General features: G+C 39.6%; 1 protein-coding gene across 20 annotated transcripts in view; it reads right to left on the minus strand.

The window, feature by feature from the left end:
- The window catches only part of MBNL1 (muscleblind like splicing regulator 1), a 194155-nt gene that overhangs the window by 32188 nt on the left and 134988 nt on the right, over positions 1 to 26979 (minus strand). For 15 of the 20 annotated variants that reach the window (XM_030576414.1, XM_030576418.1, XM_030576413.1 and 12 more), the window contains 2 exons: positions 6251 to 6421; positions 4783 to 4875 (listed from right to left, as the gene is read on the minus strand). In XM_030576414.1, the coding sequence (XP_030432274.1) occupies positions 4783 to 4875; positions 6251 to 6421 (264 nt within the window). The remainder of the gene's footprint in view (positions 1 to 4782; positions 4876 to 6250; positions 6422 to 26979) is intronic. The other 5 variants (XM_030576421.1, XM_030576425.1, XM_030576424.1 and 2 more) reach the window with 1 other exon arrangement.

A 26979-nucleotide genomic window follows, 5' to 3' on the forward strand; every position in this document is an offset into this window, starting at 1 on the left:
ATGAGACCGGCAACTTATAATACAGCTTTCAGTAGCTGCTACTTGCGCCTGCAATATTAGGTTATTACTTTAACAACAAAAAGGGGATTTCTTTACTCAACGAGCCTCAGAAAGTAAAGGTGCTAGCATGTTCTGTTGAAGACTTCCCTGGTGGCTACATCAACGAAAGAGAGCTCCATTAGCCAAACTTCACACTGTTTCACAGCTCAGAATAAATTCTCAGGCAGCTTTACAGAATGCACTGTGTTGGCTGACAATTATAGTCAAATCAAGGGAGACAACTTTCTGGCAGTGTATAAACAGTGGACCTTCAAGTCACCGAGAAAAGCCAGACACAATATCAGGGTGTTGGCAGCACAAACTTGCTCCCGCTGAAACTTCACTGGAAGCAAAATTTGTTCCCAGCACTGGTAGCACTCGTGGGCTGAGGCTCTGCCTGGTTCATAAGCACAAATCAATAATTTAAGAAGCTGAGGCAATCCTGATAAGTATAAGGAGGATGCCCCGACAAAGCTGAAAGAAGAATTAGTATATATCTAGAGTTTGCAGATGTGGTTCTTTCTTACTCTCCACTGTGTTGAGCCTTGTGTAGTCACATACTTTACCCATGTAAAATGTAAGCAAGTCAAAACAGCAGTGTTTTAGACATAGGTCAGGGCTACACTAGAGAGGGGGTTTGAACTAAGATACGCAACTTCAGCTACGCTACTCACGTAGCTGAAGTCGAAGTATCTTAGTTTGATTTACCTGGCCGTCCTCAGCTCCCCAGTTGACTCCACTTACTCCTACTGCTGTAGAGTACAGGAGTCGATTCGGAGATTCTCTCTAGACGAGAGACACGATAAATCGATCCACGATACATCAAACACTACCCGCCAATCCGGGGGGTAGTATAGATGTACCTATAGTTAGACTGTAAGCGCTTCAGGTCAAAGACTGTGTCACCTTATGTATTTGTACAGTGTCTGTCAAAATGGGACTTCAATCCTGCCTGGAGCTTCTAGGCACTAATTTTAATAATACTTTTTACTCACTTTGCACAGATATTATCTGTAGGACATGAATTTTACAGTAGCTAAACTCCTCCCCCCGAATTCCCCATGATGACCCATTTTGGATGACTGTGTCCTGGATTTCTCCTCAGCTATGTGACCCCGTTAGTGATCTAAAACTATCCCATGTACTCCAGACTGTCTTGAGATTCAGAGTACAAAAATAGGCATCTTCTTGGATTATACTCTAACATGGCTTAAACACGAGAAGAATTTTGTCACCTTAAAATGTTGTTTTTCATGAGGTGGAATGGAACCTGTTGTATCCTGCTAGACTTCCCTCAAATGTTATGGAAGCTTTAAGGACTGGCCATCAACACAACGAAGAAACAGAGGAGATGGACTCAGAGGCTGAGGATAAACACTGCTTAGGGCTTAGAGAAGCTTATATCCCCCCTTCTCTTTCCCACTCTCCAAAATGTTTGCATTATATCAGGGCCTAGAATTAGCCTGTATAGGATTCAAGTTCTCAAACCTGATGGATGTGGTCACTTGCTCACTGGCTCAATCCTACCCACCTCCCTGCCTGCCAAGAAAACCTATTAAAAGTTGACACATGCCCAAATGCAGATTTGAATTTACCTTTCTCTTTGCCACCAGTAGAGGGGTAGCAGTGCATAAATACTGCTATTGGACACACAATGCTTCAGCACTGTTGAACCGTTGCTTCAGCACTCAGAATGCCCTTCTGACCCTCTGCTTGTTCTGAGCGCTCTCCATAAATATAGGCATTTTGCATTAGGATGGGGAAGGATGTTAAAGTGACAGTATTTTCAGAATATCTCTTCTATGTTTATTATACTTTTAAGAAATTCAGGAGTAGAGCTGGCTGGGAATTTTTTGACATAAGATTTTTTTTTATGAGAATATGCTGATTCTGAAATTGATCTTGGGAATGTTCCAGATTTGAAACTTTCATCAAGAAAGCTCTCTCGGATCCTTCATGGGAATTTTTGGTCAAAATATATAAGAGAGAGTGAAAACATACATACAAGCCTTTACCCATTCTGGAGTAGCCAGTAGCCTGGGGGCATAAAGTACTCACCAGAGTTGGAGAAGACCTGAGTTCAAATCCGTGCTCTACCTGATTTAGAGGAGGGATTTGAACTCAGGTCTTCCACGTCCCAGGTGAATGCTCTAACAACTACCAGGTTATTGGCAACTGTGGGGTGTGAAGAACTGAAAAACATTCTGAACTGTCAGAAACCATTTACTGCCCAGCTCTATCCATCAGGCAGCAAAAGTTTCTAGAAAATGCAAATAAGCAGAAGTGGGAGAAGAGGCTGAATTAGAAGGCTCAGGAATTTAAGATAGGGAATGTTAAGCTGATGTGGTATTTTAGTTTTGTTTTATACATTGAAGAGGTGCATCAACTTGAAATCTAGTCATTTCATAAATGAAATTTCAGTATCTGTCCCTAAATCCCCTGCCAATTTTTGTGGTTTTATGGTCCCATCTTTCAAGCCCTGCACAGGTACAAAACTTGCATCCACATCCAATCCACAAAAAATGGGCCACGGATATTAAGTAGATATCTGTGGACTTGCAGGGCTCTACCCATCTTCCTACTTTTTTATTTAAATGTTTTTCATACTTAAATGCTCATCTGTGCTGAAAAAGACAAGTTCAGGGCCTCATTAACATCCTTGTTGTGAGAACAACACAAACTCAAATACAAAACTGATAAGCAATAGCCCATGCTATATTTGTAACCAAAACCACCTTCCAAGATACTGAACTTCCACCAGTCAAGAAAGCTGAAGTGCTTCAACCAGGATATACTCCTCCATCAGAGTTTTTAGTCTGAAGTCAATGAAACTTGTGCTTCCTGTGTCACCCTAGGTGCTTTTGAAAATCCACAAGTAATTGCCTAAATGTGGATTTAGGAGTCCAATTTAAGTCTGCTATTTTGAAAATGCTGGCCTGTGTGTATAAAAAGTTCACAATAACTGTTAATGTACAGAAAATCTAAATAACTTTTCACTGATAGCCCTGAAGCAGTTTTGTTTTGAAGTGACAAAGATTTTATGGCACTTTGAGAAAAGTTTTAATAAAAACTATAATTTTAGCTCCTGATGCTTTAAATACTTATGCACATATTTAACTTTAAGCACGTGAAATTGATGGGAATAAAGTTATATACTTTCTTAAGTGTTTACAGAGTCAATTCATTTTCAGTATTTTTCACTATCGCAGTTTGTAAAATTCCACTAAGATACCTTACTAGCAGTGGCCCCATCATCGAACATTTAGTTTATTATAAATTTTAATCTGAAGTTGCAAGAGCACAAATTTTCAAAGTAGTTTTATAAAACCTCAGCCTGATTTTAATCAATGATTTTTAAAAATCATGTGATATAAATGATTTAAATTACCTTGATTTAAATCTTTTCACCTTGGGGAAACTGATTATATCACAGGAAATAGATTATACATACAGGCTGACAAAAAAGTAAGGAAATAAACTGGAAAAAACAAGAGAGAAAATGTTTTTTCTCTAATCTCTTTCAGTTACAGTATTCACGGCCATTACTGATATCAAAGATAATTAAAAATGTCAAACAGAAGTATGGTTTTTGAATTGATCCTATCACTTTACTTCCTCACTTCAGGTTCTTTGCTAAATTAGTTCATTTTGCTTTTGTTAAAATCATATGTTATTGATTTTTAGTAAACAGAACACAAGGCAACAAGAACCAGAGTCAAATGGGATCATATATATATTTTTCCTACAATACTCTGTAATAACATCTGTTTCAATTATGCTCAGGAAATCATTAAACAATTTTAGGGCCAGATTATTAGAGTGACATCCATTTGCAGACAATATCGCTGGTGCATCAAAACCCCCTTTTGTACATGCACATATTGAATGCACATGGCTTTTGAAAAAATAAATTCTATTGTTTTTGCACTCAAGTGATTGCATACAAAAATTGCACATGTAAGAGTTTTGTCCCTTAATATAAAGGGCTTCTTGGAACACAGACAGAAACCGTTGTGCTATGCTTTAAAATACATTGACCAAAATTCTGCTCCCAATTTGAGACTGCATGGATGTAAGAAAAGGCAGAATTTGACCTACCAACTTTAATATTAAAATAAATGTTACTTCCATTTGTTTATGTTGCAGAAAATTATTGTTCTAGTATTGTTTTAAAATGCTAAATGTCACTGTAGCTTAGCTATAGCATCTATATATTAGTACAGAATGTGCAAAGCAAAGCTGTGTTTGGTTATACTGCATTATACAAATAAATTATGTGTTATGGACAATATTTTGCCAAAGCACCATCCTAAACTTGCACATCCAAGTTCTTGCATGGTCCAAAACTTGGATTTGCATAAATACATCTATGGTTTTGGATGTTCAAAAACTTGGATGACCAGTCTGGGGCTATTTGGAAGATATAACCCACAAAACATATTCTTCATTTGAGCTATTTGACTGGTACAAAGAATGGGATTATTTCATATTAGAAAGCAGGCATAAAACAGAGTGCACCAACTCACAGGTTGAGGCCTTTGGTAGGCCTACATTTTAGAGTACTGTCTGAGTTATACTTTGATAACATTATGTCATCTTCACTGTTAGTATGGTACCTTAACATTCTGGAGTTAGTATGCTGTTGTCAGTCTACTTCATTTCCTTGCTTTAACTAGTACTACTTTTAATTTGAAGAAAGGCCTATCACAACACAGCAAAAATTAAAATGGAATATTTTCTCACCTTGAACGTATGGTATTGGTAATTGGTATCAATGTCGATGTAATATGGAGATCCCTCCCCCCCTCTTTTTTGGAATGACTGAGGCATATAGTTCTATGAGAGAATAATAATTGTATTGAGTTAACTAATTAAAATATGTTTAAAAAATGACTGATATTTTTAAAACCAGTAAGCATGGGACCTTGCAACTGTTTTACACAACTATGATAGTTCTTGCTATTGCTCTGATTTTGGCAATGTCTCTACTTTTACATTTAGGAATTTTAAATTATTACTACATTATTTTAAAATAAAAACCAAGTTACAAAAAAAATCACAAATTATGAATGCAGTCTGCTAGGGAAGCAAGAAAAAGGAAGGTATCCAAGGGTGAATTCTATTTCATCAAGTTACCCACAACCAAGACAGGATGCTTGGGGAACGAACAGGGGAAAGTGCAAATGTAGGGTTTTCCAGCCATTCACTTCTCATAGGCTATCACTTCACCTCCCTCCATCCCTATGTATTAAATAAAAGAACTCCTGCAACTGGCAGTGCAATGGACTGCCTTATGTACTTTTTTGCATAGAACACACGAGTCCTGTTCATCTTAATTGGTACTCTCCAGTAACTGAGTTAGCGGCTTGGACCTGAAGGATTGGGGGCCAAATTTATCCTCAGTTTAACTTAACTGACTTTAGTGGAATTATATTAGCAATGTGTCCTGCACTGTGTGTTCAACTCCCAACTGCGTATATATATAGTTGGCTGATGACAGTCATATTTATATACACTGAGCTGTGGATCACTGCAGCAATATAAACTAACTCATCCTCTTGGAGACCAGTTTACGTGATACACTGACGTGCATATTAAGCAAGGTATCAGAAAAGTAGGACAGGCAATATGTATTAATGATTAGGTCATGTTGTAACCAGAGAACCGATTTCTGATAGGTTTTTCTTATTAGTCACATTTAAAAAAATGGGATTAATTTACTGATCCTTCTGCCTGACAAGCCTGATGTGTTGACTTTGCATGTCAAATTTACATTAAACACACAGGTCAAACCGCCAGCTTTTAACTTTGTCTAACAGCGTACTGTGAACATGTAGTAATTTTAAAATTCCTACAGCATGTGAACTGTGCAAAGGAAATCTATTTTGCTGGCACTCTAGATGGACACACAATTTTTCAAATTAATATTAACATAATTAAATCAATACAACAAGAAATAATATTATTCCAAGTACAGTTCATACAAGGTAAAATAAAGCACTATGAATGGTTACAGAAAGGCATTTTATTGTATTTGATTTCTCCATCATTTAGTGGTTGATGCCAAATTTTACTGGCATCTTACTAGATATCTTTTACTGGCTATCTTATATTATCAGTCTTTGTCTATTTGCAATAACCTGTCTTATGATTATCAGTGGCTCTTCACTATGGTGCCCTGTTGATAAATAAGAGTTGAAAACATGCTTACCACAGGTTGTAATGGGGCACCAGGCATCATGGCATTGGCTAGTTGCATTTGCTGGGCCAGCATGGCCATGTTCTTCTGCTGAATCAGGTTATTGCGTCCATTTATCTCCAACTGTGTTTTTAAGTGTGGGGGTGGGTGAAGATATTTGCAGTTCTCTCTTGAGCATCGACCCTACATATAGGAGAAATGAGCATAACTGGTGTTAAAACAGCCACAGGAATATCTACCTTCATTATGTCACTTACCAAACAAAAGAAACCAAAGATCTAGGGAGAAAAAAACAGCTAATTCTATGGATAACCAAACATTTATAAGAGCAACAACAAATAAAGAATGATAGCATTAAAGTAGTATCACTAAACTATATGTTTTTACAGCATGTCCCCAGAGAACTACTGTTGCTAAAAGTGAGCAAAATGCTGTTTCCTTGAAAAGAAAACTGTTTTCTGTGGTTACAAAGTCTTTTTCAATTAAAAATACTCTAGCCAACTACTGAAGTACAGTCCAACTTTAGAAGTGAGCCCAAGAAAGTACAAATACTATTCTCAACATGCTAAAGACTGATCTGTTTGCATTACAATAAGGGGAATAGGAAGCAATGAAAGGTTAGACTAGTATTCAAGGGGAGTGATAGTACTAGGGAACTAACACTGCAAATCAATACGGTTCTACAGCTCCGATTATAACTAGAACATGGCACTCCTGGGAAAAGGTTATCATATAAAATACTTTTTTTTTTTTTTTTGAAGTGGCACACACCACCTATGAGAGGCAGAAACCAACTGTGGCAGTAATATGCATGTTCTATACAATAAATTGGACATGCTCATTTTGTCTGGATTAAAAGAATGTATAAATGTGAACTTCAGTTACATTTTTTAAAAAATGAGATAGAAGTAATTTCAGTTACACCACCTACCCCAGAGTCCCCCTGCCAAGAAGACAAATTTGCCTGTTATTTCAGAACAGCTTCTCTCTTCCCTGGTGCTGTTTGAAAGACCCCACACATAACAAAGGAAAATTACTTCAGAAAATGTTTTCAAAAGTGACCTCTGATTTTTGGGTGCCTTCCTTAAAATCTGGGGTCCCAGCTTGTGAAACTACAAGGCCTCATTTTGGGGAGTGTTAAGCACTCACATCTCCAGCTGAAGTCGCTGAAACTGCAAGCGCTACACTTTAAAAACTAGGCCGAAGGTTTCCAGAGTTGGGCATCCAAAAAGGCGGCACCTAAAATCACGTTGGAAAATGCTGGCTTTCCTAAATATACAGGAGAAAGAGTAAAACTGAGTACACACAAAATGCTGCCAAATGCACAAAGTTAACACCCTGAAAAGCAGGAAAAATAATTTCCCTCAGTAAATCTCTGTTATAGTAATTTTTGTAACAACACATATCACAACAGTAGATAAAACATTACCAGAGAGAAGTATGATTTTTAAGATTGTATCCCTTTAACATTTCATATGACTGAGATTAGAAAACATCATCATTAATTAGCAATATGAAAAGCCCTATGCAATAACTGTTCTTAAACTTTCAACAATGAAACCTGTTCTTCCTCTGATACACAAAATCAACTGAAAAAACAAAAATACAAGTAGAATAAAATCTTTTGTTGGGAGAACAGATCTCTTAAACTGTGAGTTTTCGCTTTCTCTCAGTCTTTGAAATGAATCCAAGCAGGAGCAGAGACAGAAAAACAAAGTCCTAATTTAAGCTGTTTTTATCTAGCTTGGCTTTGCTTTTTCAGGAAACAAATTAACTCATTATAGTTTGACCTTATACTGAATTTTGCTCAAAAAAACTACAAAGCTATTCTGAACTCTCTTTTTAAGTTAAAAAAAAAACTTTTTTTTTCTACCTATCTTTTTCTACTCTTGGCAGCTCAACATATATGAACCTAATTTTCACAGCGAGCCAACTGGCATTTCAACGATCTTTGAATAATTCAGAATGTCTGATAATGGGATTTTACATAATTCTTGAAATCGCTTTGGGGTTATGTATCCATTGCAGTCACTCTAAAGAAATACTGCACTAAAATGTATTTTTCAGAGCACCTGTTTATAATTATTTAGAACATATCCTTGAGTGAAATATAGTTTCCATTACAAAATTCAATCTACTGAATCTTGTTTATCCAGAGCAAGGATGGATAACCAGATATACTAATTTATTACAGTCACAATAGAAAAAATGCAGATGCAGGTACAAAACAAACAATAGTACTATCATGCTGGTCAAGTTGAGAGACATATTTATATAGCTTCTTGAGCTAGCAGTCCTCAGAAGACCATAGACGATGGTTCTGTGGCAGGCTAAGGCATATTAGGGAAAGGATGCCTTGCTGCAGAAAGCCAAAAATACTTCCATGATGAGGGGCTGTGGACCTGTCTGGAGGGAGAAGAACTTATGCTCCCAACCTCTCGATTTTGCATCTATCCATACCCCCAGCAGGGATCACAATGGTGGTGGGAGTTAATACAGCCTCAGCAAATCCCCCAAGTATCCCTTCCCACAGTAAAAGCTGTGGCATGGGGATCAGGTGGAGGAAATCTAAGGGAGAATCCCCTCACAGAGTTCGTCCTTTATTACTCTGCTAGAGGTATGTGGTTTACCCTCATTTGGAATGAGTCACAGGCCCTACCCCCAAGTCCCATGGATCTCCTGGGATTTGCCGGAACCCTGAGCATCCATATGTAGGCAGAGAAAGCAACTCTCCATGGCATGTTTTCTTTGGAGCCACACTGCTCCAGGGGCTTTCCCAGGCTAGAGCTGCCCTAGAGACCCCTTTTGGAGGGAGGACCAGGGGACTGTGGAAGTGGCTCTAAAGACAAGTTCCAGATAATACAGCCCCAGTTTTTATTATCTTTCCCAGGTAAAGTCCCCAGAGACAGAGTGGGACACTCCTGTCCCTGGCTTACCTAGTCCTTGCCCTTTTTCTCTTTCCCTCTCAGTCTTTCACAGAGATTGCAGGAGCAGAGAGCCCTCTCTGAAGTCTGAAAGAAGGCCATTCCTTGTAGGAGGCTGACCTTGCTTACCAGATGGGAGGAGAAAATCCATGCCTCAGAGGATCCCCTCCGCCTGTGGATCTGGGGGACACAGTCCATCATTATTTCCATTACTTACCCCTATGTAAGGCAATTGGATTCGGCTGAGACAGTGAGAATGCAGACTTTGCAAGGCCATTTTGCAGCCCCAAAATATACACTTTAGTATTAAAAATACCTTGTTCTTCTTTTTTGAAACACATGAATGGAAGGCTATTTTAAGAATGTACCATTATTGTACCTGAACTCTTAAATTCACTCAAGGGTAAATTAGAATAAATTGAAGAAATCAATTTTTATGACTTTTATGACTTTTTTAGGGTTCTCTGTCCATCTCATAGCAAAAACCAATATTTCCTAATATTCAACATTTACACACACACACACACAAATTATATTACATCTGGCTTATAGACTGCATTTTTTTTTAACAACCTCCACAAAAAGAGTTCCTTCAGTGTTGTTTTGCTAAGCCATCTAATCAATGAAGATCTCATACAGAAAATGTATGTATCTACACAGTGCATACACTGTGGCATAAATATAACATAATTCCCCCATGATGTTCCAAGCCACCATAATAGGATCTGATTGGCCAAATATTGTATCTAACTAAAAACTGCAGAAATTTAACAAGACTGTGATGATCTGTAAGACAGTTTACATCCAAAACCAAATAAAGTTCTCCTCTTCCAAAAAGAAATTTGAATCTGAAATTGCAAGGTAGGGTGGTAGGAAAGCGAGAGATTTCTTATTCAGATTTGACAACTAGAGATAATCCTGTCTAATGCTACAACAGGATATGGCTTTATCTAGAAGACATAATGTATGGGCCGCATTAAACAGAAGTCCGTGGCTGTGATGCAGCTAGGCTAGAGGACTGCAGTGTGTCAGCTTTGTTTTGCTGAGTCACTTTATGAAATCCTCCTTTCTTTCAGTAGTTTAAAGTCTGACTCAATGTTGTTTTAAATCTTTATTTTTTTAATTTAGCAGAGTGTTGAGAAAAATAAAGATGTAAGGGTTAAAAAGGTCACAGGACAGAGATTGGGACATTTCACAGTTTCCTTGCAATTTTCTCCTCAGGCAGGAAGGTTTGGACTAGTCTTGAAGGCAGCAGAGTATTGTATTGCAGCCTTCTATCCCTTTGCGTCCTGAGAATCCCCCGGGAAAGGAACCCTCATTCCCAAGAAAAGGCTGCCCTAAGCTGCTTCTCTGATTCCTTCCTCCCCAGCAGCATGGCTCCTATAGGTGGGAGGTGACTCCAATCCAGTGAGCTACATTATCCACGTTAGAATCTGACTAGAAGCTCTGGATGGATAGTAAGAATACATATAACTCTAAGAATGGAGAAGGCAGGCAAGCCGAAAAGGAGCTCTACTTGTAGGTAATTAATTTCACAGTAAGTACTTTCATATAATCAGTTCTGTACTTTTATGTTCAAAAAGGGTCACTGTAGCAGGTCTTTAGTACAGATCAGGATACAGTGGTGACAGAGAGCTAGACAGAAGAAGGGGCAAATGGAGGGTGAGTGGTAAAGCACACAAAGAGAGCTTTAAGGCCAGATCCTCACTAGTATACAGTGCCATAGCTGCACTGACTTCAATAAAGCTGTGCCAATTTACACAAGTTGAGGATCTGGTTTCTAACGAACAGTCGGGGCTTCATTCCTTTGGCATAAACAATCGCTGGAGCATACATATTTGGAGCGAGAGGCCCATGCATGGCCTGCTTCTTGTCCTATACTATGTAAGTGTAACTGATTTGCTCGTCTGCATTTGGTACATCTCCAGCCATTGTGAAAATTTTGTGAGATTCTTATTTACCCCTCTTTGTAGTGTGCCAGACACGCTGGCCACAGATCCCTGCACTTGACCAGAGTACAAATGGAGTCAGTGGGACTGTATAAGGGCAGCATCTGGGCTAGAATCAGGGTCTAAAGCTAGTGGGCCAGATTCTGTTATCACTTATACTGGTTTTAAAAGCCACCTAACTTCATTTGTGTCAATGGACTCAGACCTGAGTCAGTCCACTCAGAGCAGAATCAGCCCATTAGACCTTGTTCTCCGTAATTGTGTGATACAGTTAAATGGCAACTGGGGAAGTCTGAGTTAATGGCTATATGTAATGTTGTGATTCTACTACGAATAAAAGGATTTCCTTGTTAGCCTGTCAAAGTGACAGAATTCGTTTGATCAAGTTAAGGCAGATGATAATTTAGCTGAGAACATCTGCTCTCACACAGTTAAAGATTTGTTAAAACTTTAAAAAACAGGCCAATGGTATACATAGTAAGCTATGCTGGGTGTCCTCGTTCCTTGCAATATATCTTCAAATGTCAGCAGCAGGTAAAAAAATAAAGTTAGGGTGCATTTAATGGAGAAAAATGCAACAATTACATTGTAGACAAGATATGAAATATTGTGTGTAATCTGACCAAATAATGTAGCACTTTGAATCTGACTATCTGGGGGACCCAGTCTAATATTTCAAATAAAGATTAGGATACTATGTGATAATCAAATCCTATGTAATAAATATTAGAGATTTGTGTGGGGAGGGAGGTACGTTAAAAACATAAAAATAAAAAAAATCCAGAAAAGTGTTGAATTTTAGCTTGTTATTTCAAGCATAAAATGAGTACATAAATCTCAATTTTCAACATTACTATAAATATAGCTGAAAAAAATATGCCCTCAAATCGGATACATTCCATCTTTCTGCACAGGACTATATATTGTGCATGTGGAGAAGGATGCAATTGGTTTAGTAGGTCTGTTTAATCTTCAACTCCTGTGATGCTATGACATTACAGCAGCCCTAAAACACCTTTGAAGCCGGAATAAAGTCATCATCCCACATAACTGCAACTTTCAGTCTGAAGTCCAATGGCCAGATTTTAAAAAGGTATTTAGGTGCCTAACTCCCACTGAAATAAATGGGAGATAGACACCTAAGCACCTTCAAACATCTGCCCCTGAGTCAACAAGTGATAGTGCTTGTGGGGATTAGTTGCATAATTCTCAAAGTCTTAATGGGAAGGCATAGCGATTACATTTCCAGATGATTATGGGCCAGATTCTAGTTTGCAGTCTGGCTCCTTTACACTAAGTAACACAAAGGATCCAGAATCTGGCCATGATTACCAAGCTAAGAATTCTCCTAGCAGATGGGAACTTCCAACAGGCATAAAAGCTGGTGGGGCTGACTCCTGTGCCAACTGTAATGCCCCAGGGCAGAGCTATGTCAAGGAGGGAGGGGAAGAGCCAGTGATGGAACAAAGTTCCGCTCCTTAGAGACCATAGTCAGCTGTCAAAAATATAGAGCAGTCCCTAGGCTGCTATAATTGTCAGACGGGTCAGGAGAACTTAAGAATCATGTAGTTGTAATCAGCAACCTGAAGTCTCCCGTCCCTCACTCACCTGTACAAGCTATCTTGGCTCAGGAGGGAATATGGCCCTTAATCTTTAAAGATTCATTAGAACTGACTGATCCTGGTTGATTTTTTAGCAACACACTGACAGCATGGACAGGTATTTAAATCAAATTTGCACAAATAAACCAACTTCATTTCAACACATGACTTTCCAATCAAATTTAATATAAGTTGTAACGTTCTGTAAAAGAACCAGCACCTTTGGACCATCTTTAGTTTGGTCTAACTTTTTTATATTAAAATCCACATTAATGATCCCTGCTGACGACTTACAGAAAAAAATCACAGATCTTTACCAGCTGCCTGAAAGATGACATTTTACACTGAAGCAGTGTGGAAATCAGACTTAATTACTGTCAAATGAGTAAAGTGAAACTACAGTATGAGCACTCCTTGAGTTACCCCATTTTAGACTAAAAAAAGAACGTGATTCACAGATACAGCATGGACTCAGATTAGTCTCCTACTTTCCTATTTTCCCTATAGATTTTCATTGTCTCTTTCTCACTCCTTCCATTTTATGGGGGATTTTTAAGAGATGAGGTACAAATAGGGAAATGTCACTGGTTCAGCTTGTGAGGCTGGCAGCTCATGCCAAGGTCCCCATGTCCCAGGTGGACACTGACAGATACATAGCTAGAATCTGTCCAGCTCACTTGTGGGTTAATAGTGATAAAATAAATGTTAGCATTCTAAGAAAATGTTTAGTGTTTAGATTCTATTAAATGACTGTGAGTTGCTGCATGCATTAATCTTACTTGTAATAATATTTGTGTTCTATAGTGTACCATAATATTTGAACAGTTGTATTGTGAGCCTTTGTGACTGTATGAATCACCAGACAGGAGAGGGACATTAATTTATGTGAGGAGCTGCTCTTCTATAGAAATTGTTATTCCCCTTTCAAAAGAGGAAGTCCATCAGTACTTGACAGGCTATAGGTGGATCTTACAACTGAAACTGCCCTATATCTGGACTAAGGAATTGTCAACAAAAGAACTAAAGACTTATTTTTTTCTGCACTCCTCCCCATTAAGATGAATCATGCAAGTGGGCTCCTCCCATCAGCCAAATTTGCCGCTCAAAGCACATGGCAGGATGGGATAAAAACCCGAAACAAAAGGAATGAAGTATCTCTATGCTGCTTGGACTCTGCAGGGACAAGGTGTTTCTAGGCATAAGCAAGAGATCCCCAGCTGCTTATCCTGGATTATCCCTAAAGGTCAAAAAGAGCTTGCTGATTATAGAAACCTATATTTCCTTTTGAAACCTTAGACTGTAAACTCATTGGTTTGTCTATGTTTGCTTGCTTGCTTTAATCTTGTTTAAACTTGCTTGCTTTAAACAACTCCCTAATTTCCTTTATCTATTTAATAAATCGTCATACAGGTTATTATAGAATTGGCTACAAGCATTCTCTTTGGCGTGAGGCCTAAAGTGCAACTGACCTGGGGTAAGTTACTGGTCCTTTGAGATCAGGAGTAAACTGAATGTTGATGTGATTCTTCGTGTAAAGGGCCATCTATCCCAGAGATATGCTCACCTGGGTGGCAAGACAGACTGGAGTACCCAAGGGGGCTGTCTGTGACTCCTGTGTTAAGGCTCCTCATGTGCCTGAGGAGTTCGCATTTGGTGCAGTTGCTTGGTGAAATCCAAGTTTAGAACGCCAACTAGGGGTTTGTGCCTTGATTTTTAACGATCTACCCTGAGGTTGGTACTCATGCACTTGCATCATCACTAGGAGCACTTTACACCTGAACCAGTTCTGTGTCTTGAAACAAGCTCCCTTTAATTTTAATCTCCCCCCACCTCCCCCAGCAAGAGATAGATGTATGCCAAAGGAGAGAGGAGAGTCAGTAAATGCACTGGGGCCTCCATCAAATGCCTGGCATACCCTACCATAGGAAACTTCATCAAATGCCCTGAGAACACATCAGGCAAATGTGGTTGTGTTATATTTATAATTACATAACCAAAGAAGAACACTGGTTGGTGCAACCTGACTTACAGAATTTAAAATATAATACATTATCAAGATACAATTCTGATACTTGAGAATGACACTGCATTTTGTCCTGCATTTTGTCCAATCGAGACTGTCACTGGAAAAGAATTAGGTTAATAGCTGCCATCTGGAATGTTATATATAAATGAGACTTAATATTTGGCTCTCTGATGAAAATGGCTGTGGCACACTAAGAGGACATGAGGGGATAGGAAGAGGGGGAGGTGGTAGTGGGGATGTATGGCATCACTACTCTCAGTAGGGTTAGCATATTTCAGGTTCCCCAAACGAGGACACTCCGTAGGAGTGGGAGGGGGAACAACTATGGCAGCTGGAGGGGTAATTAATGGAGGTGGTAGACAGTGTTGGTGGGGATACTCACGGTGGCAGGGCAACTGGCACAAACCCAGGACACAGCAACAGCTGTCAGTTGGCACCTCCCTGCAGGATTCCTCCCCCTCTAGGGCTGGGAGCCGAGGCCTGGGTGGGTGGGATTTGGCAGCTGTAGCTGCAGGGGAATGGACCAATCAACTGCCAGTGCTGCAGAGGAACCAACTGGGAAGCGGATTAATCTGGGCTCTTTCTGAGCCACAACCTCTGATGTGCAAAAACCCTGGACATTTCCTGTTATTTGAAAAATCTGCCCAGACAGAGGACGGAGGCTCAAAAAAGAGGCAATGTCCAGAAAAACCTGGTACTGGTGCTGTGTTTTCCAACAGTCTCAATTTGGATATTATGGTACTTCAACAAAATGCATTTGGATGACAGTAAATGAGGAGCTATGAGGAAAGAGTTCCCCCTCCTTCTGTCCTCAGATGTTACAGACAAGCAGAGACGTCAGGCAAAGAGCTGATTTGTGGTATTGCTACTGGAATGCAAGCATAGTGGTGCTTCAATATGCAGCATGAGAAAAGTCAGAATATATGCATCTGGGCAAAGTTTATTACTAAAATGTTCTCATCCATTAGGGCTGTAACCAAGTCTTGAGGGTCTGTCCATAATAACCAAAGAACATGTCCTGATTCAGGATACCATCTGTGTATCAGCAGATATGAATGTTTTTTCTGCACATTTCCTCTCCATGCAAAGTCATTATTCTAAACTAAATTATCTGGGATTAAATAATACAAAACAATGCTACAATCTGACTTTTAAAAGTAATGGAAGAAAGAAACTTATTAAGGAGGGAAGGGCAACTCTTCTATAACTGATGCCATGCTATGTTTACTCCAAAGAAGAGCTATCACATTTCAGGTGCATTAGCAACTTAACATATCTAATCATGTTTCATCCTTTTCAGAGTTTGGAAGAGGTCAGATTACTGTTAGGCAACTAGCAACATATTCATGCTAAGGAATACTAGTAGCGCTGCTCGTGCCCAGGCTGCAGGTGTTGGTTAAGAACTGACAAACTAATAGCTGGAGACCAGACCAGTTCACCCATTTGTTAGTTTTGCTCAGAACAGGTATTAGTCTTATAAGAATGTATTTAATATTTAGAGGCTGTGAAATGCTTGTCAGTTGCTGCATGCATTAATCACACTTATAATGTCTTGTATTCCATGTTATAAGAAAATATGTACATTTTGCTTTATAATGTTGAAAATATTTGCTCTGAACTTGTGAACTGAGGCATGGGAATTGACCCTCCCTGCCAGACCATCCAGAAGGACTATCAAAATCAGATGGGGAATTAATGGTTAATGACCCTATTGCACCCATGGAGGAGTATATGCACGAGGCTTCCTCTCATCACTTTCCGTGCTGGAAGAGGGAAATAAAAGTAGCTGATGAGAAGATTTTTCATCTTTTTTGCTGTTTGAACTGTGACAGGTCTAGAGACACCAAACTGAAGCTAGAGATCTCAAGGGAGTCCCCCCTGGGTCTGCCCTGAAAGACACATTGAATAGACAGATCACTACAGCTTTAGATGGTAACTCCTTTGTGTGTATATGTTTGCTTGTTTGAATCCGTAAATAACTCTCTTATTGCTAGTTAATAAACCTTTAGATAGTTTATTCCAGGACTGGCTACCGGCATTGTCGTTGGTGTAAGATCTAGGTTATCAGTTGATCTGGAGTAAGTAACTGGTCTCTTGGGACTGGACCTGGAAGCAACCTGATGTGGTGTGACTGACCCTTTATCACTAAGTCCAGTTTGTCTAGGTAGCATGATAGACTAGATATTCTATCTGAGGGAGTATCTGTGACTCCATGGTAAGACTGTTATAGTGATCCAGATGTTCACATTTGTTACTGGCTTGGCGAAATCTAATTACAGGACATCCCACTAATTTGGGGTGTCTGCCCTTTTCTGACAATCTACTCTGAGGTAGGACTCACAGTTGTGATCCTTCTAGATAACATGACACTCCGAAAAACAGCATTTAAAGCAAAACAATTAGACAGATTTTATTGCCAATTTACATTACTCATATAGTTAAAACACAGGCATTGTATATGTTAGTTGGTCAAAATATGGTATTTCACCATCACTGCGTAATTTTTCCTAAAACCGTAAGGCTACTGTATCACAGTATGTAATTTGGCTCCCACATACCAGATTACCCGTATTATAACACCACTTTACAACACTCAAAGTGCTTGACTCCTGACAACAGTGTTACAAAGATAGTGCAATGTTTGATATTGTAATTAGACTTTCTACGCAGACTATTCATAAATATGTATTAAAACAAGAGATAAAAAATAGGGAGATGTTGTGAGCCATGGTAATGTCAGCCATGGCAACAATGTATCTTAACATGTAGGAATGTGAAAGTGAGAGGGGAAAGCACAGACGGCTATCACATGATGTTTTTCTCCTGCTATCATATCAACGACATTTAGGCTGAAAGCCCAGGCTGAGCTAAACAACCAGCCTGAGTGTCATTAAATTAGGGCAGCGTTATGTCTGCAATATTTTAAACTGTCTAGCCTTGGCAAAAGGAGGTGACTGGGATTAGAAGTAGCAGGCTTGCATTTGCCCAGTCCAAGAGAATACTATGATACCTCTGCAGAATTGCTTTTCCCTCATGTATTTACAATATTATACTTGGGCACTGTCATGGTATATTTTATTATGCTAAAGGGGAGGGAAAAACCAAGTCGCCAGTCAATTGCTCAGTGCGTTATTGCCCCCACCTCCCTGCATAGGGAGTGCATGCTTCTGTTGAATGTTTACAGTTGCAGATGATTTAGGAGCAGGTTACTTTATGCATCCCACAAAAAACAAGTTCATTGTAAGAGCCTTAATTTATCAGGAATATTATCTTGGCCAATAGGTGCTGTAACCCTGATCCTTAAGGATCTGATCCTGTGAGAGGTTGAGTAACTCTTGAGAGACACTGTGCTCCCTCAGTCCCCACTGAGTGGGACTTGTGTTGAAAGCATTTGGTACTTCTCAGGATAAAGGGCCTGATCCAAAGCCCACTGTCAATAGAAAGATTCCCATTGATTTGGCTGGGCTTTGCATCAGGCCCATGTTGTGTATATTTATATAACTGCTAGTGTTTAAATGCCTGACTTACGTAGAATTGAAGAAGAGTGTGAGTGGGGGCTGGAAGAGGAAATATATTTTCTGTATAACACTGAAATATTGACATTGATTGAGTCATTATTTTTAACATCATAAATCATTTCATTTTCTTTCCTCACAGAGATTCAACAATATCCTACGAGATGCCATTTCACACCAATAAGTGGCACTTGGCCAAAAAGCTGACATCTCTCTCCACAAACACACTTCCTAGGAGATGTGGATTTTATAATCCACTGACATGCTAAGTCCTTGAAACAAAAAAAGTGCTTATGTTCACATCAGTCTTTCACTTTATGCCTGTTAACAGCCAGTTAACTTAAGTCAGTGAGAGATTTGCCATTGACTTAAATCAGTGGGAGATAAGGCCCTGCATGCACGTTCTCCTAAGTATGGCTTTCATCTGCACTGGGACACAAAATATAGCAAACAGTGCTACTACTACTGAAAGAAAACAGAAGTTACCATGCTGCCCAAACAGAAGCTGCACAACTTTGGTGTTGCTAGCAATTCTAGAGCACATAGACATGATGACATCATTCAAGGGGAGCTGGATTTGCATCCAGGCCAGAAATACAAGCATCAAATAAATGAAAAGGCACGTGTAGAAACAGCTGCAAAGACAGCAACAGCCACAGGATGAGATCTAGAAGAAGAGTCCAATTCAAAGTTCAACCATAGGGTGTGGGGAGAATGACCCAGAATGGCCAGAGGCACCTATCATAGAACCCTACATGAGAGCAAATGGCATTGTTGACCTATTTCTACCCTTACTTGGCCTGGCATAATTTTCCTAAGAAATTTTTAAAAAAGCCAACATGCAAAGCCAAAAGTATTAAGAACAGGTTCTTGATCCATTTAATTATAAAAGCTATAACCTACACAGAAAAATCACAGGTTTTTTGTTGCATATTATCATTATCAACAATTTCTATCTCATTTCTTCACTGATGTTCAATGAATAAAAAGGGCAGATCTGTTGTTAACCCTAGTAAGTGGCTAGTAACGTTCTCAGAGGGTATGTCTACCCAGCAAAGAAACCCCGTGGCTAGCCCATGCCAGCTGACTCAGTCTTGCAGAGCTCAGGTTGTGGGGCTGTTTCATTGCTGTGTAGACTTCAAGGCATGGGCTGGAGCCCAAGCTCTGGGACCCTCTCAGGGTCCTAGACCTTGGGTTCCAGCCCAAGCCTGGAAGTCTATGCAGCAATGAAACAGCCCCGCAGCTTAAGGTTTCTCTTTGCTGTGTAGACATACTTGAGTAGTCTCAGGAACTCTTGCTCTGAACCATAGGTGAACAACAGGCCACAAATGCCCCTTACAAATAATTGAATATTAAAAATAAAGATGCTATATTTTCAGGTGGAGAAAATAAAGTTATTGCTCCTTATGTATGTTATATCCCACCAGCATTACTTAATAATGCTTTATATTTCTATAGTGCCTGACAGTAAAGGATCTCAAAACATTTTACAAACATTAATTTAGTCGTAGCGCACCCTACTACCATGAGTCAGAGAAGTGGGAATACAACCCAGATCCCCTGATTTAGAGCCCTGTACTTCAACCACAAGTTTGCTCTGTCTGTTTTTTTTATGAATATGTGCACTGAACACTAAACAAACCCTGTCTGCCTAGAGACAGAAATTGTGTTCTCTATTAAGTGCAGTTTTCCTTTTAGGAGTGTTTAGTCACTGTTTCAGCCTGCAATATGGACAACATGAGGCTGAAGAATTTGACTTTTGTTTTGAGGTAGTGAGGAGGCACCTCTGAAGAATCCATAATTAGGCAGTCTACACCATAAGACTGTATTTAAGAAACAGCCTTGGCTGACAGGAAATGTGGGCTAGACAATCTCAGTACAATCCAGTAGTGTCCCTTCTAAATCACTGAAAGCTGCAACCTCAGTAAACTGTCCTTCCAACACCAGTGCATGCTGAAGATGAGAAAAAGGCTCCTTCTGGATTTTACATGCCAAGCTAAAGATAATCTATGTCACCTCCAACACACACCCACACAAAACAACCCCTGATGAAAAGAGCAATAATGTCAACAGCTGCAAAGGCATTATATTATAGCATTGAAAGCTAGTGGTATTTGCAAGAGGCCCAATCCCACTCCAATTTAAGTCAATGGGCAAATTCTCATTAAATTCAATAAGAGCTGGATTGGCCCAGCTGGAGGAGGAAGAAAGGAGAAATCAAACATTAGGAGTGGGACTTTCCAGTCCCGGCCTCAATAAAGTGTCTGTATTTGCCAAACACTGCAATGAGGCAGAAAGAAGATGAGCATGCCCAGGTTCAGGAAGAAAACAATCAAGACCTAAGTGCTTTGGAGAAATCATCCAATAATAATTTCTCATTGTGAAGACGTAGCTCATATAACGCTGCCAAGGTCTGCAAGAGTGGGGTGATCTGCTAAATAAGTGCTGGCTTTGCTTTTGTGCCTGTCTATTCTAAACGTGCATACCCACAAAAGACAAAAATAAGTGCAACCTTCTCTTTTGGATTAACTCCTTCCCTCTTTCATGCTTTCTCTCTCCTCCTTTAATGTACAACACTTCCTTGTAGGCAGTACGTGGCTGTTTTCCAGAACCAGCACTAAGTTTTAGAAGTGATACTGGTATTCACGTTTGATGGCAAACAAACCTGCCATTCACTTCTGCAACTGTAGCCATGTGTTTGTAACATGGGGACTAAAAGCTTTTCCTTTTTTCTTGAGTGAATGTTTCAAGGAATATCCAGAAATATCAATATCTGATTAACAGCATCATAAACAGAAAATAATTCCTGCTCAGTGTTTACAGAACCCTCTGTGTCACTGCACTAACCCTAGATGACAAAAATATGTATCACTAATGATTCTACAATGCATGTTGTATATTATCACAACTGGACCCTAAGACTCAAGGGCATCCTAAATTTAGCCCACAGGTTGCTCTTGCAAAACCGTGCGTCATGTAAAAATCTTCAAAGGGCAGTTATAAATCCTCCTCATATTCCCTGAAACAACATTAGAGCAACAGAGATTATATCAGCAATCTCACTGTTGAAACCAGTCTCATGCTCAGATTTATAAACTAATGGCACCCAAATGGCCCTGCTCCCACTATGTGGTTTTAATGAATCATTTCAGACTGGATCAATTCTAGTTCCCTTAAATGTGGCATCTATCTCTCTGGCATATATTGGCATATACTTAAATTTGAGAAAGACCCAGAGGAAAGATGGAAAATTGATGCTTCCCCATCTTTCCTTCAATAAATCTGTGTGCCAAAAATTTGCCACTAGCTTAGAGGCTGGGGTGAGGCCACTTAGTAAACGCAGATGAAAATTTTCAGACTTGGGTGAATGAATCCATATTTAAACATCTAAATTAAAGTTTTTATTTAGGAGACTAAATATGTAGTATGGACACAGGCCTCAAAGATGGCTCCATAATCTCACAAACATCTATTGTTTTCAGTAACTGGATAAGGTACTGACTGTTCAGACACATCCCTTTAGATGCATGTGGGGCAAAAAGTTATAAATGTACTAGCACTGTATGCTCAAATTGCAAAGGGAAGAATAGCAAATTGATCATGCTGATGATCTTGGCTTCTTATTAAAACTTTCTTGGCAGTCCCTGTGTGTTGATATAAAAAATGAGTTCTAATTAGCAATCTGATATCACAGCTCATTCAGTCCTGTGGGTACAAATTATCTGTACCCACAGGAACAGCTATACTGGAGCAGAAATTCACTTCTACCACTCTCCCATAGGGATTTCATCAGCAGAGAGCAGGTGTAAACATTACCTGTGTGCCACAAAAGTCTCATGGCAGAGGCTACCCTAGAGTTCTGCTAGATTAGTGGCTGTACTCCTTTCAGGGGTCTGATTTGTCTTGCATACCCCAAGTTTCACCTCACTTAAAAACTGCTTGCTTACAAAATCAGATAAAAATACAAAAGTGTCACAGCACACTATTATTGAAAAATTGCTGACTTTCTCATTTTTACCATATAACTACAAAATAAATCAATTGGAAAGGAAATATTGTATTTACATTTCAGTGTATAGCACATAGAGCTGTGTAATAAACAAGTCATTGTCTACATGAAATTTTAGTTTGTACTTACTTTGCTGATGCTCTTTATGTAGCCTGTTGTAAAACTAGGCAAATATCTAGATGGGCTGATGTACCCACTAGAAGAGCTCTGCATACCCCCATGGGTATGTACCCCTAGTGGAGAACCACTGTTGTAGATCAACCCATCTTTTGCTGGCCTGGCCCCACCCCTTTTCCTCTGGTCACTCCACACTGGGGGTTCTCACCAGGCTTAGTTCCCTTAGCAGAGTGTATGTGGGGGTTACATATACTTTGTGCCATTACACCCTCATTTTTCAGGAAAACTTACTGTAGTGTGGGTTCTTCGAGCCCATTGTCCTGTACCGAAGTGAGCTCAGCTTGAGTTCACATACCACAATAATGTCATCTAAGTAGTACAAAATATCATTCTTGGCTCAGAGGCGTGGTAGAGTCCACTTTAGAGTCCATTCATTCACCCTTTCCAGCTACCCTTCCCAGTTCCTGGGCCCGCATTCTCTTGCATGGCTCAGGCTAGTAATAACAGGTTTTTGCACTGAATCTATCCTACAGTATAGCTATATTATTTATTATTATTATTCATTAATGTTATTTGTATTCTAGTAGTCCTCGCTGGGAGGAGGTTATACTGCAATCATTTGTAAATGGACAACAGTATTTTCAAAGTATGTTTTTAGCTGGTAGCAGTTTATAAATAGATAAATGTGTGATTATTTATTGATCTTTTTGGGGGATATATGAAGGGGCATTCTGAAATTTGCAAACATCAGGTAGGACAGAACAATAATACAAAGGGACTTGTACGATTCAGAAGGGCCGAAAATAACAATTAGATTCAGCTAGGAAAACTGCAAGCTAACATGCAGGGGATCGTTCGAAAGAGGACAAAATCTGGGAATCAGCAATGCTAAAAGAGACCTCAGAATTATCAAATGAAACATGAGTTTGCAAAGTGATCCGGATGCAAAAAAAAGCCAAAGCCATTTTGGACTGACTACCCACAGCCCTACTGTCACGCTGCAGAAAGGTAATAGACCCTCTCTACATGGCGCCTGAATGACTGTACCTGGACCACTGCATTCAGTGCTGAGCACTACATTACCAAAAATGAATTTTATAAATTTAAAAGAGCTTAGAAAAAAAAGACAAGTATCACATGGAGGGAATCACTTCTGAGGCAAGACTCAGACAGCTAAAATACAGAGAGCTGGGAAAATGACAACAGAACAAGTATGTAACCATTTACAAATACACTAAGGGGGTAAAACTCAATATTACAGAGGATTTATGTTGAGTGGTACACAGAAGTTTAATTAGGAACAACTGAATGAAATTAAGAAAAGAAAATTTTAGGATAAGCATCAGGAAATACATCCTGACTCTGAGCTGCATTAGTCTATGTTGTCATCTCCTCATGGAAGAGGTGGAAACCCATTGTTTGGGATTCTTAAAACTAGACTGGATAACACAATAGAAACAGATGTAAACAATCACGAATTAGCGGGGAGGGACTAGATGATTTAGTAAATCTCTTCCATCTCTAAGGTGTATATCAGAGTTTATGATAAATGGAGAAAACAAGCAAATTCCTTTCTGACCTTGGACAAATGGAGATAATGCCTCATTAAAAAGATAAATGATAAAGATAAACGGGGAGATTTTTAAGTGAAAAAAGCCTGAGTGACTGCTTTCAGTTTGTGCTCTGCACAGCTTTCCCTCTTAAACCGGATTCTAGAGGCTCCACCTCTACATGAGCATTATTATTTCACCAGATCACAGTTATGGGGTTTCACTTTGTAAACACTGTAGAGCACACATAAAGCATAACATTACTGCAAGTATCATACAAGGTTTTGCTACTGCAGTGATATAAAAACAGCAAAAATAAAACAGACAGCCAGCTGGCGCACTGTATGCTTTGCAACCCTAACATACTCATTCAGCTCATTCATTTTAAACAGGATAATCTTGAGTATCTAATGTGTAATATTTATTTATTCTGCTATATAATTAGGTAATATTTACTTTATAGTCACATATAAGAACACATTTCATAGCTGTATTTGGCCTGGGAAGGTCTTATAATTAAGCTACGCCTGCCTGCTGGGTCTGTTTACTTATGCTATTTTTATAACACTGCAGTAGCATAACCCAAGTTACAGAATACTTGCTGTAACATTCTGCTCTGTGTTTATTCAAGAACTATTGCTTGTAAAAAGCAAATCCGAAAGTATCTTGTTTTTCATAAAGCAACCAACACTGTACGATTAAAGTATCTCCACAGATGTTCACGGACACAGGAGAACTAAAGAGCACAAATATGCTATTTATTAAGGGCTGAAACATTATTTGAATAAACGCTTGTTCTTTCCCTAAGGTATTAGGCTGAACTTCTTTGCCCATATGGAGTAACTCAATCAGCCATTCATACAATTTCAGGGAACAGTCTGAAGTGTCTGTACTAATTCTGTGTATTTTGTTAGACATATAACAGGTTGCTAGAGTAAGTTTAGACTAAGAGGGCCCAACCCAGCAAAACCTTACTCACACAAATAGTCCCACTGGAGCTGTTCACCTGAGGGAGAACTATTTCACTCAGTAAGGAGTTTGGGGGACTGGGTTCTTCTTAGTTTGAAACAATGTGCAATGCTTCCAAGTACACAGAGTAAAATTATTAGCAAAACAAGTCCTTGACCATAAACATCTTGTACATAAAGAATGATGCGCACATAAAAAACCTACCTTCCTATTTTATCTGAGATTCTTAATATAGCATCATACTCAAAGAAAACAGGCTGCTGGCATGCTAATTCTCCAATTAAGAGTTGTTGCCTTAGCAACAGGTTTTAATATGTACTATAGATCATATGAGCTAGCTATGCTAACAGTTCAGTCATTTGCATGATAGCACAAAAATAAGAAAATGTGTGTAGAGAGGAGCTATCCTAGGGAACACTGGGACAGGTCCACATTTGGTGTACATGCATCGAAAATACTGAAGTGAATGGAGCTATGTTAATTTACACCAGCTGAGGATATGATCCATCAAGTACAGTAACTCTTCACATAACGTTGTAGTTATGTTCCTGAAAAATGCGACTTTAAGTGAAACAATGTTAAGCGAATCCAATTTCCACATAAGAATAAATGTAAATGGTGGGGTTAGGTTCCGGGGAAAATTTTTTTTTGCCATACCCCACACAGGCACTGGAGACAATGAGGCAGGCAAGGAGGCTGAAAGTGCTGTAAGTTAGGAGATGCATGTTGCACAGCAGCAGCGGCAGTTTCCCCTACTCTGCAAGCCCCAGGAGTGAGGTGCTTAACCCTCGGCCCGCCCACATCACCCCATCCCCCAAGTCCCCAACCTTAACCCACCTCTTCTTCCCCCTCCCTTCCCCTTTACTCTGCAAGCCGGGTCCTCGCTCCTCCCCCTCCCTCCCCTGCCTCCTGCCCACGGCAATAAACTGGCTTGCAGCATTTAGGAGGCAGGAGGAAGGACGGAGCAGTGAGGACTTGGCGCGCAGGCTCCCCCCTCTCTCCCCTGCCTCCTGGCCACGGTAATCAGCTGGTTTGCGGCATTCAGGAGGGAAGGGAGGAAGGGGGAGCCTGCGCACTGAGTCTTTGCTCCTGCCCCCTCCCTCCTCAACGCCACAAGCCAGCTGATTGGTGCAGGCAGGAGGTAGTGGGGGAGGGGAAAGGTGCTGATCTGCGGGGTCTGCCGGCAGGTGGGAAGCACTGGGGGTGGGGGGGAGTAGGGCAGCTGATGGGGGACTGCCAGCTGTGGACAGCACAAGCAGCCAGACAATGTTATAGTGAAGCATTGCACAACTTTAAATGGAGCATGTTCTGTAATTGAGCAGGGACATAAAATCGAAACAACGTTAAGCAACAGTATGTTAGGTGGGGAGTTCCTGTATATCCCCTTGTTCACAGAAGTAGAAATAAAGTCCAGAAGAACATAAGGATGTGGCCAATTCCAGATGCTTCAAAGGGAATGAACAGAACAGGGCAATTATCAAGTGATCCATCTCCCCTGTTGTCAGATCCCAATATCTCGCAATCAGAGGCTTAGGGACACCCAGCGTATGGGGCTGCGCCCTTGACCATCTTTGCTGATAGCCACTGATTGACCTATCCTATATGAACTTCCCTCTTTTCCTAATTGCAACAAATGGAAATGGAAATGTGGGCCAAGTATTTTTCTCAATTATAACAGTACAAATCTCGATTTTACATCCCTCCCCCACTGTAATGCTTTGTGATCTTATGCTTAAATACATTACCCTGAATACAACAACATTTAGGGTCATTAGAGTTACCACTGAAATCAATGAGAAAACCTCGATATACTTCAAAAGGCATAGAATCAGCCCATTAAACATTTTAAAAAGGCTTTCTCCTGAAATCACACTTTATTTTCTGTAAATAGTTTTTGACTGTTACTACAATCTTTATGCATCTTTAATGGTATTATGTATCCAAAGAGTTCATGTACCATTTATGCTTCTGTGTCTTGGTGAGAGAAACCAGACAAATTATCCTCTAGTATTTAAAAGCCTATACTATAAAATCGAGGTAAAAATATGATAAAAGTTTCTTTTATTTACTAGATATTCATA

This window comes from Gopherus evgoodei, chromosome 9 (assembly GCF_007399415.2).
Source record: "Gopherus evgoodei ecotype Sinaloan lineage chromosome 9, rGopEvg1_v1.p, whole genome shotgun sequence".
NCBI lineage: Eukaryota > Metazoa > Chordata > Testudines > Testudinidae > Gopherus > Gopherus evgoodei.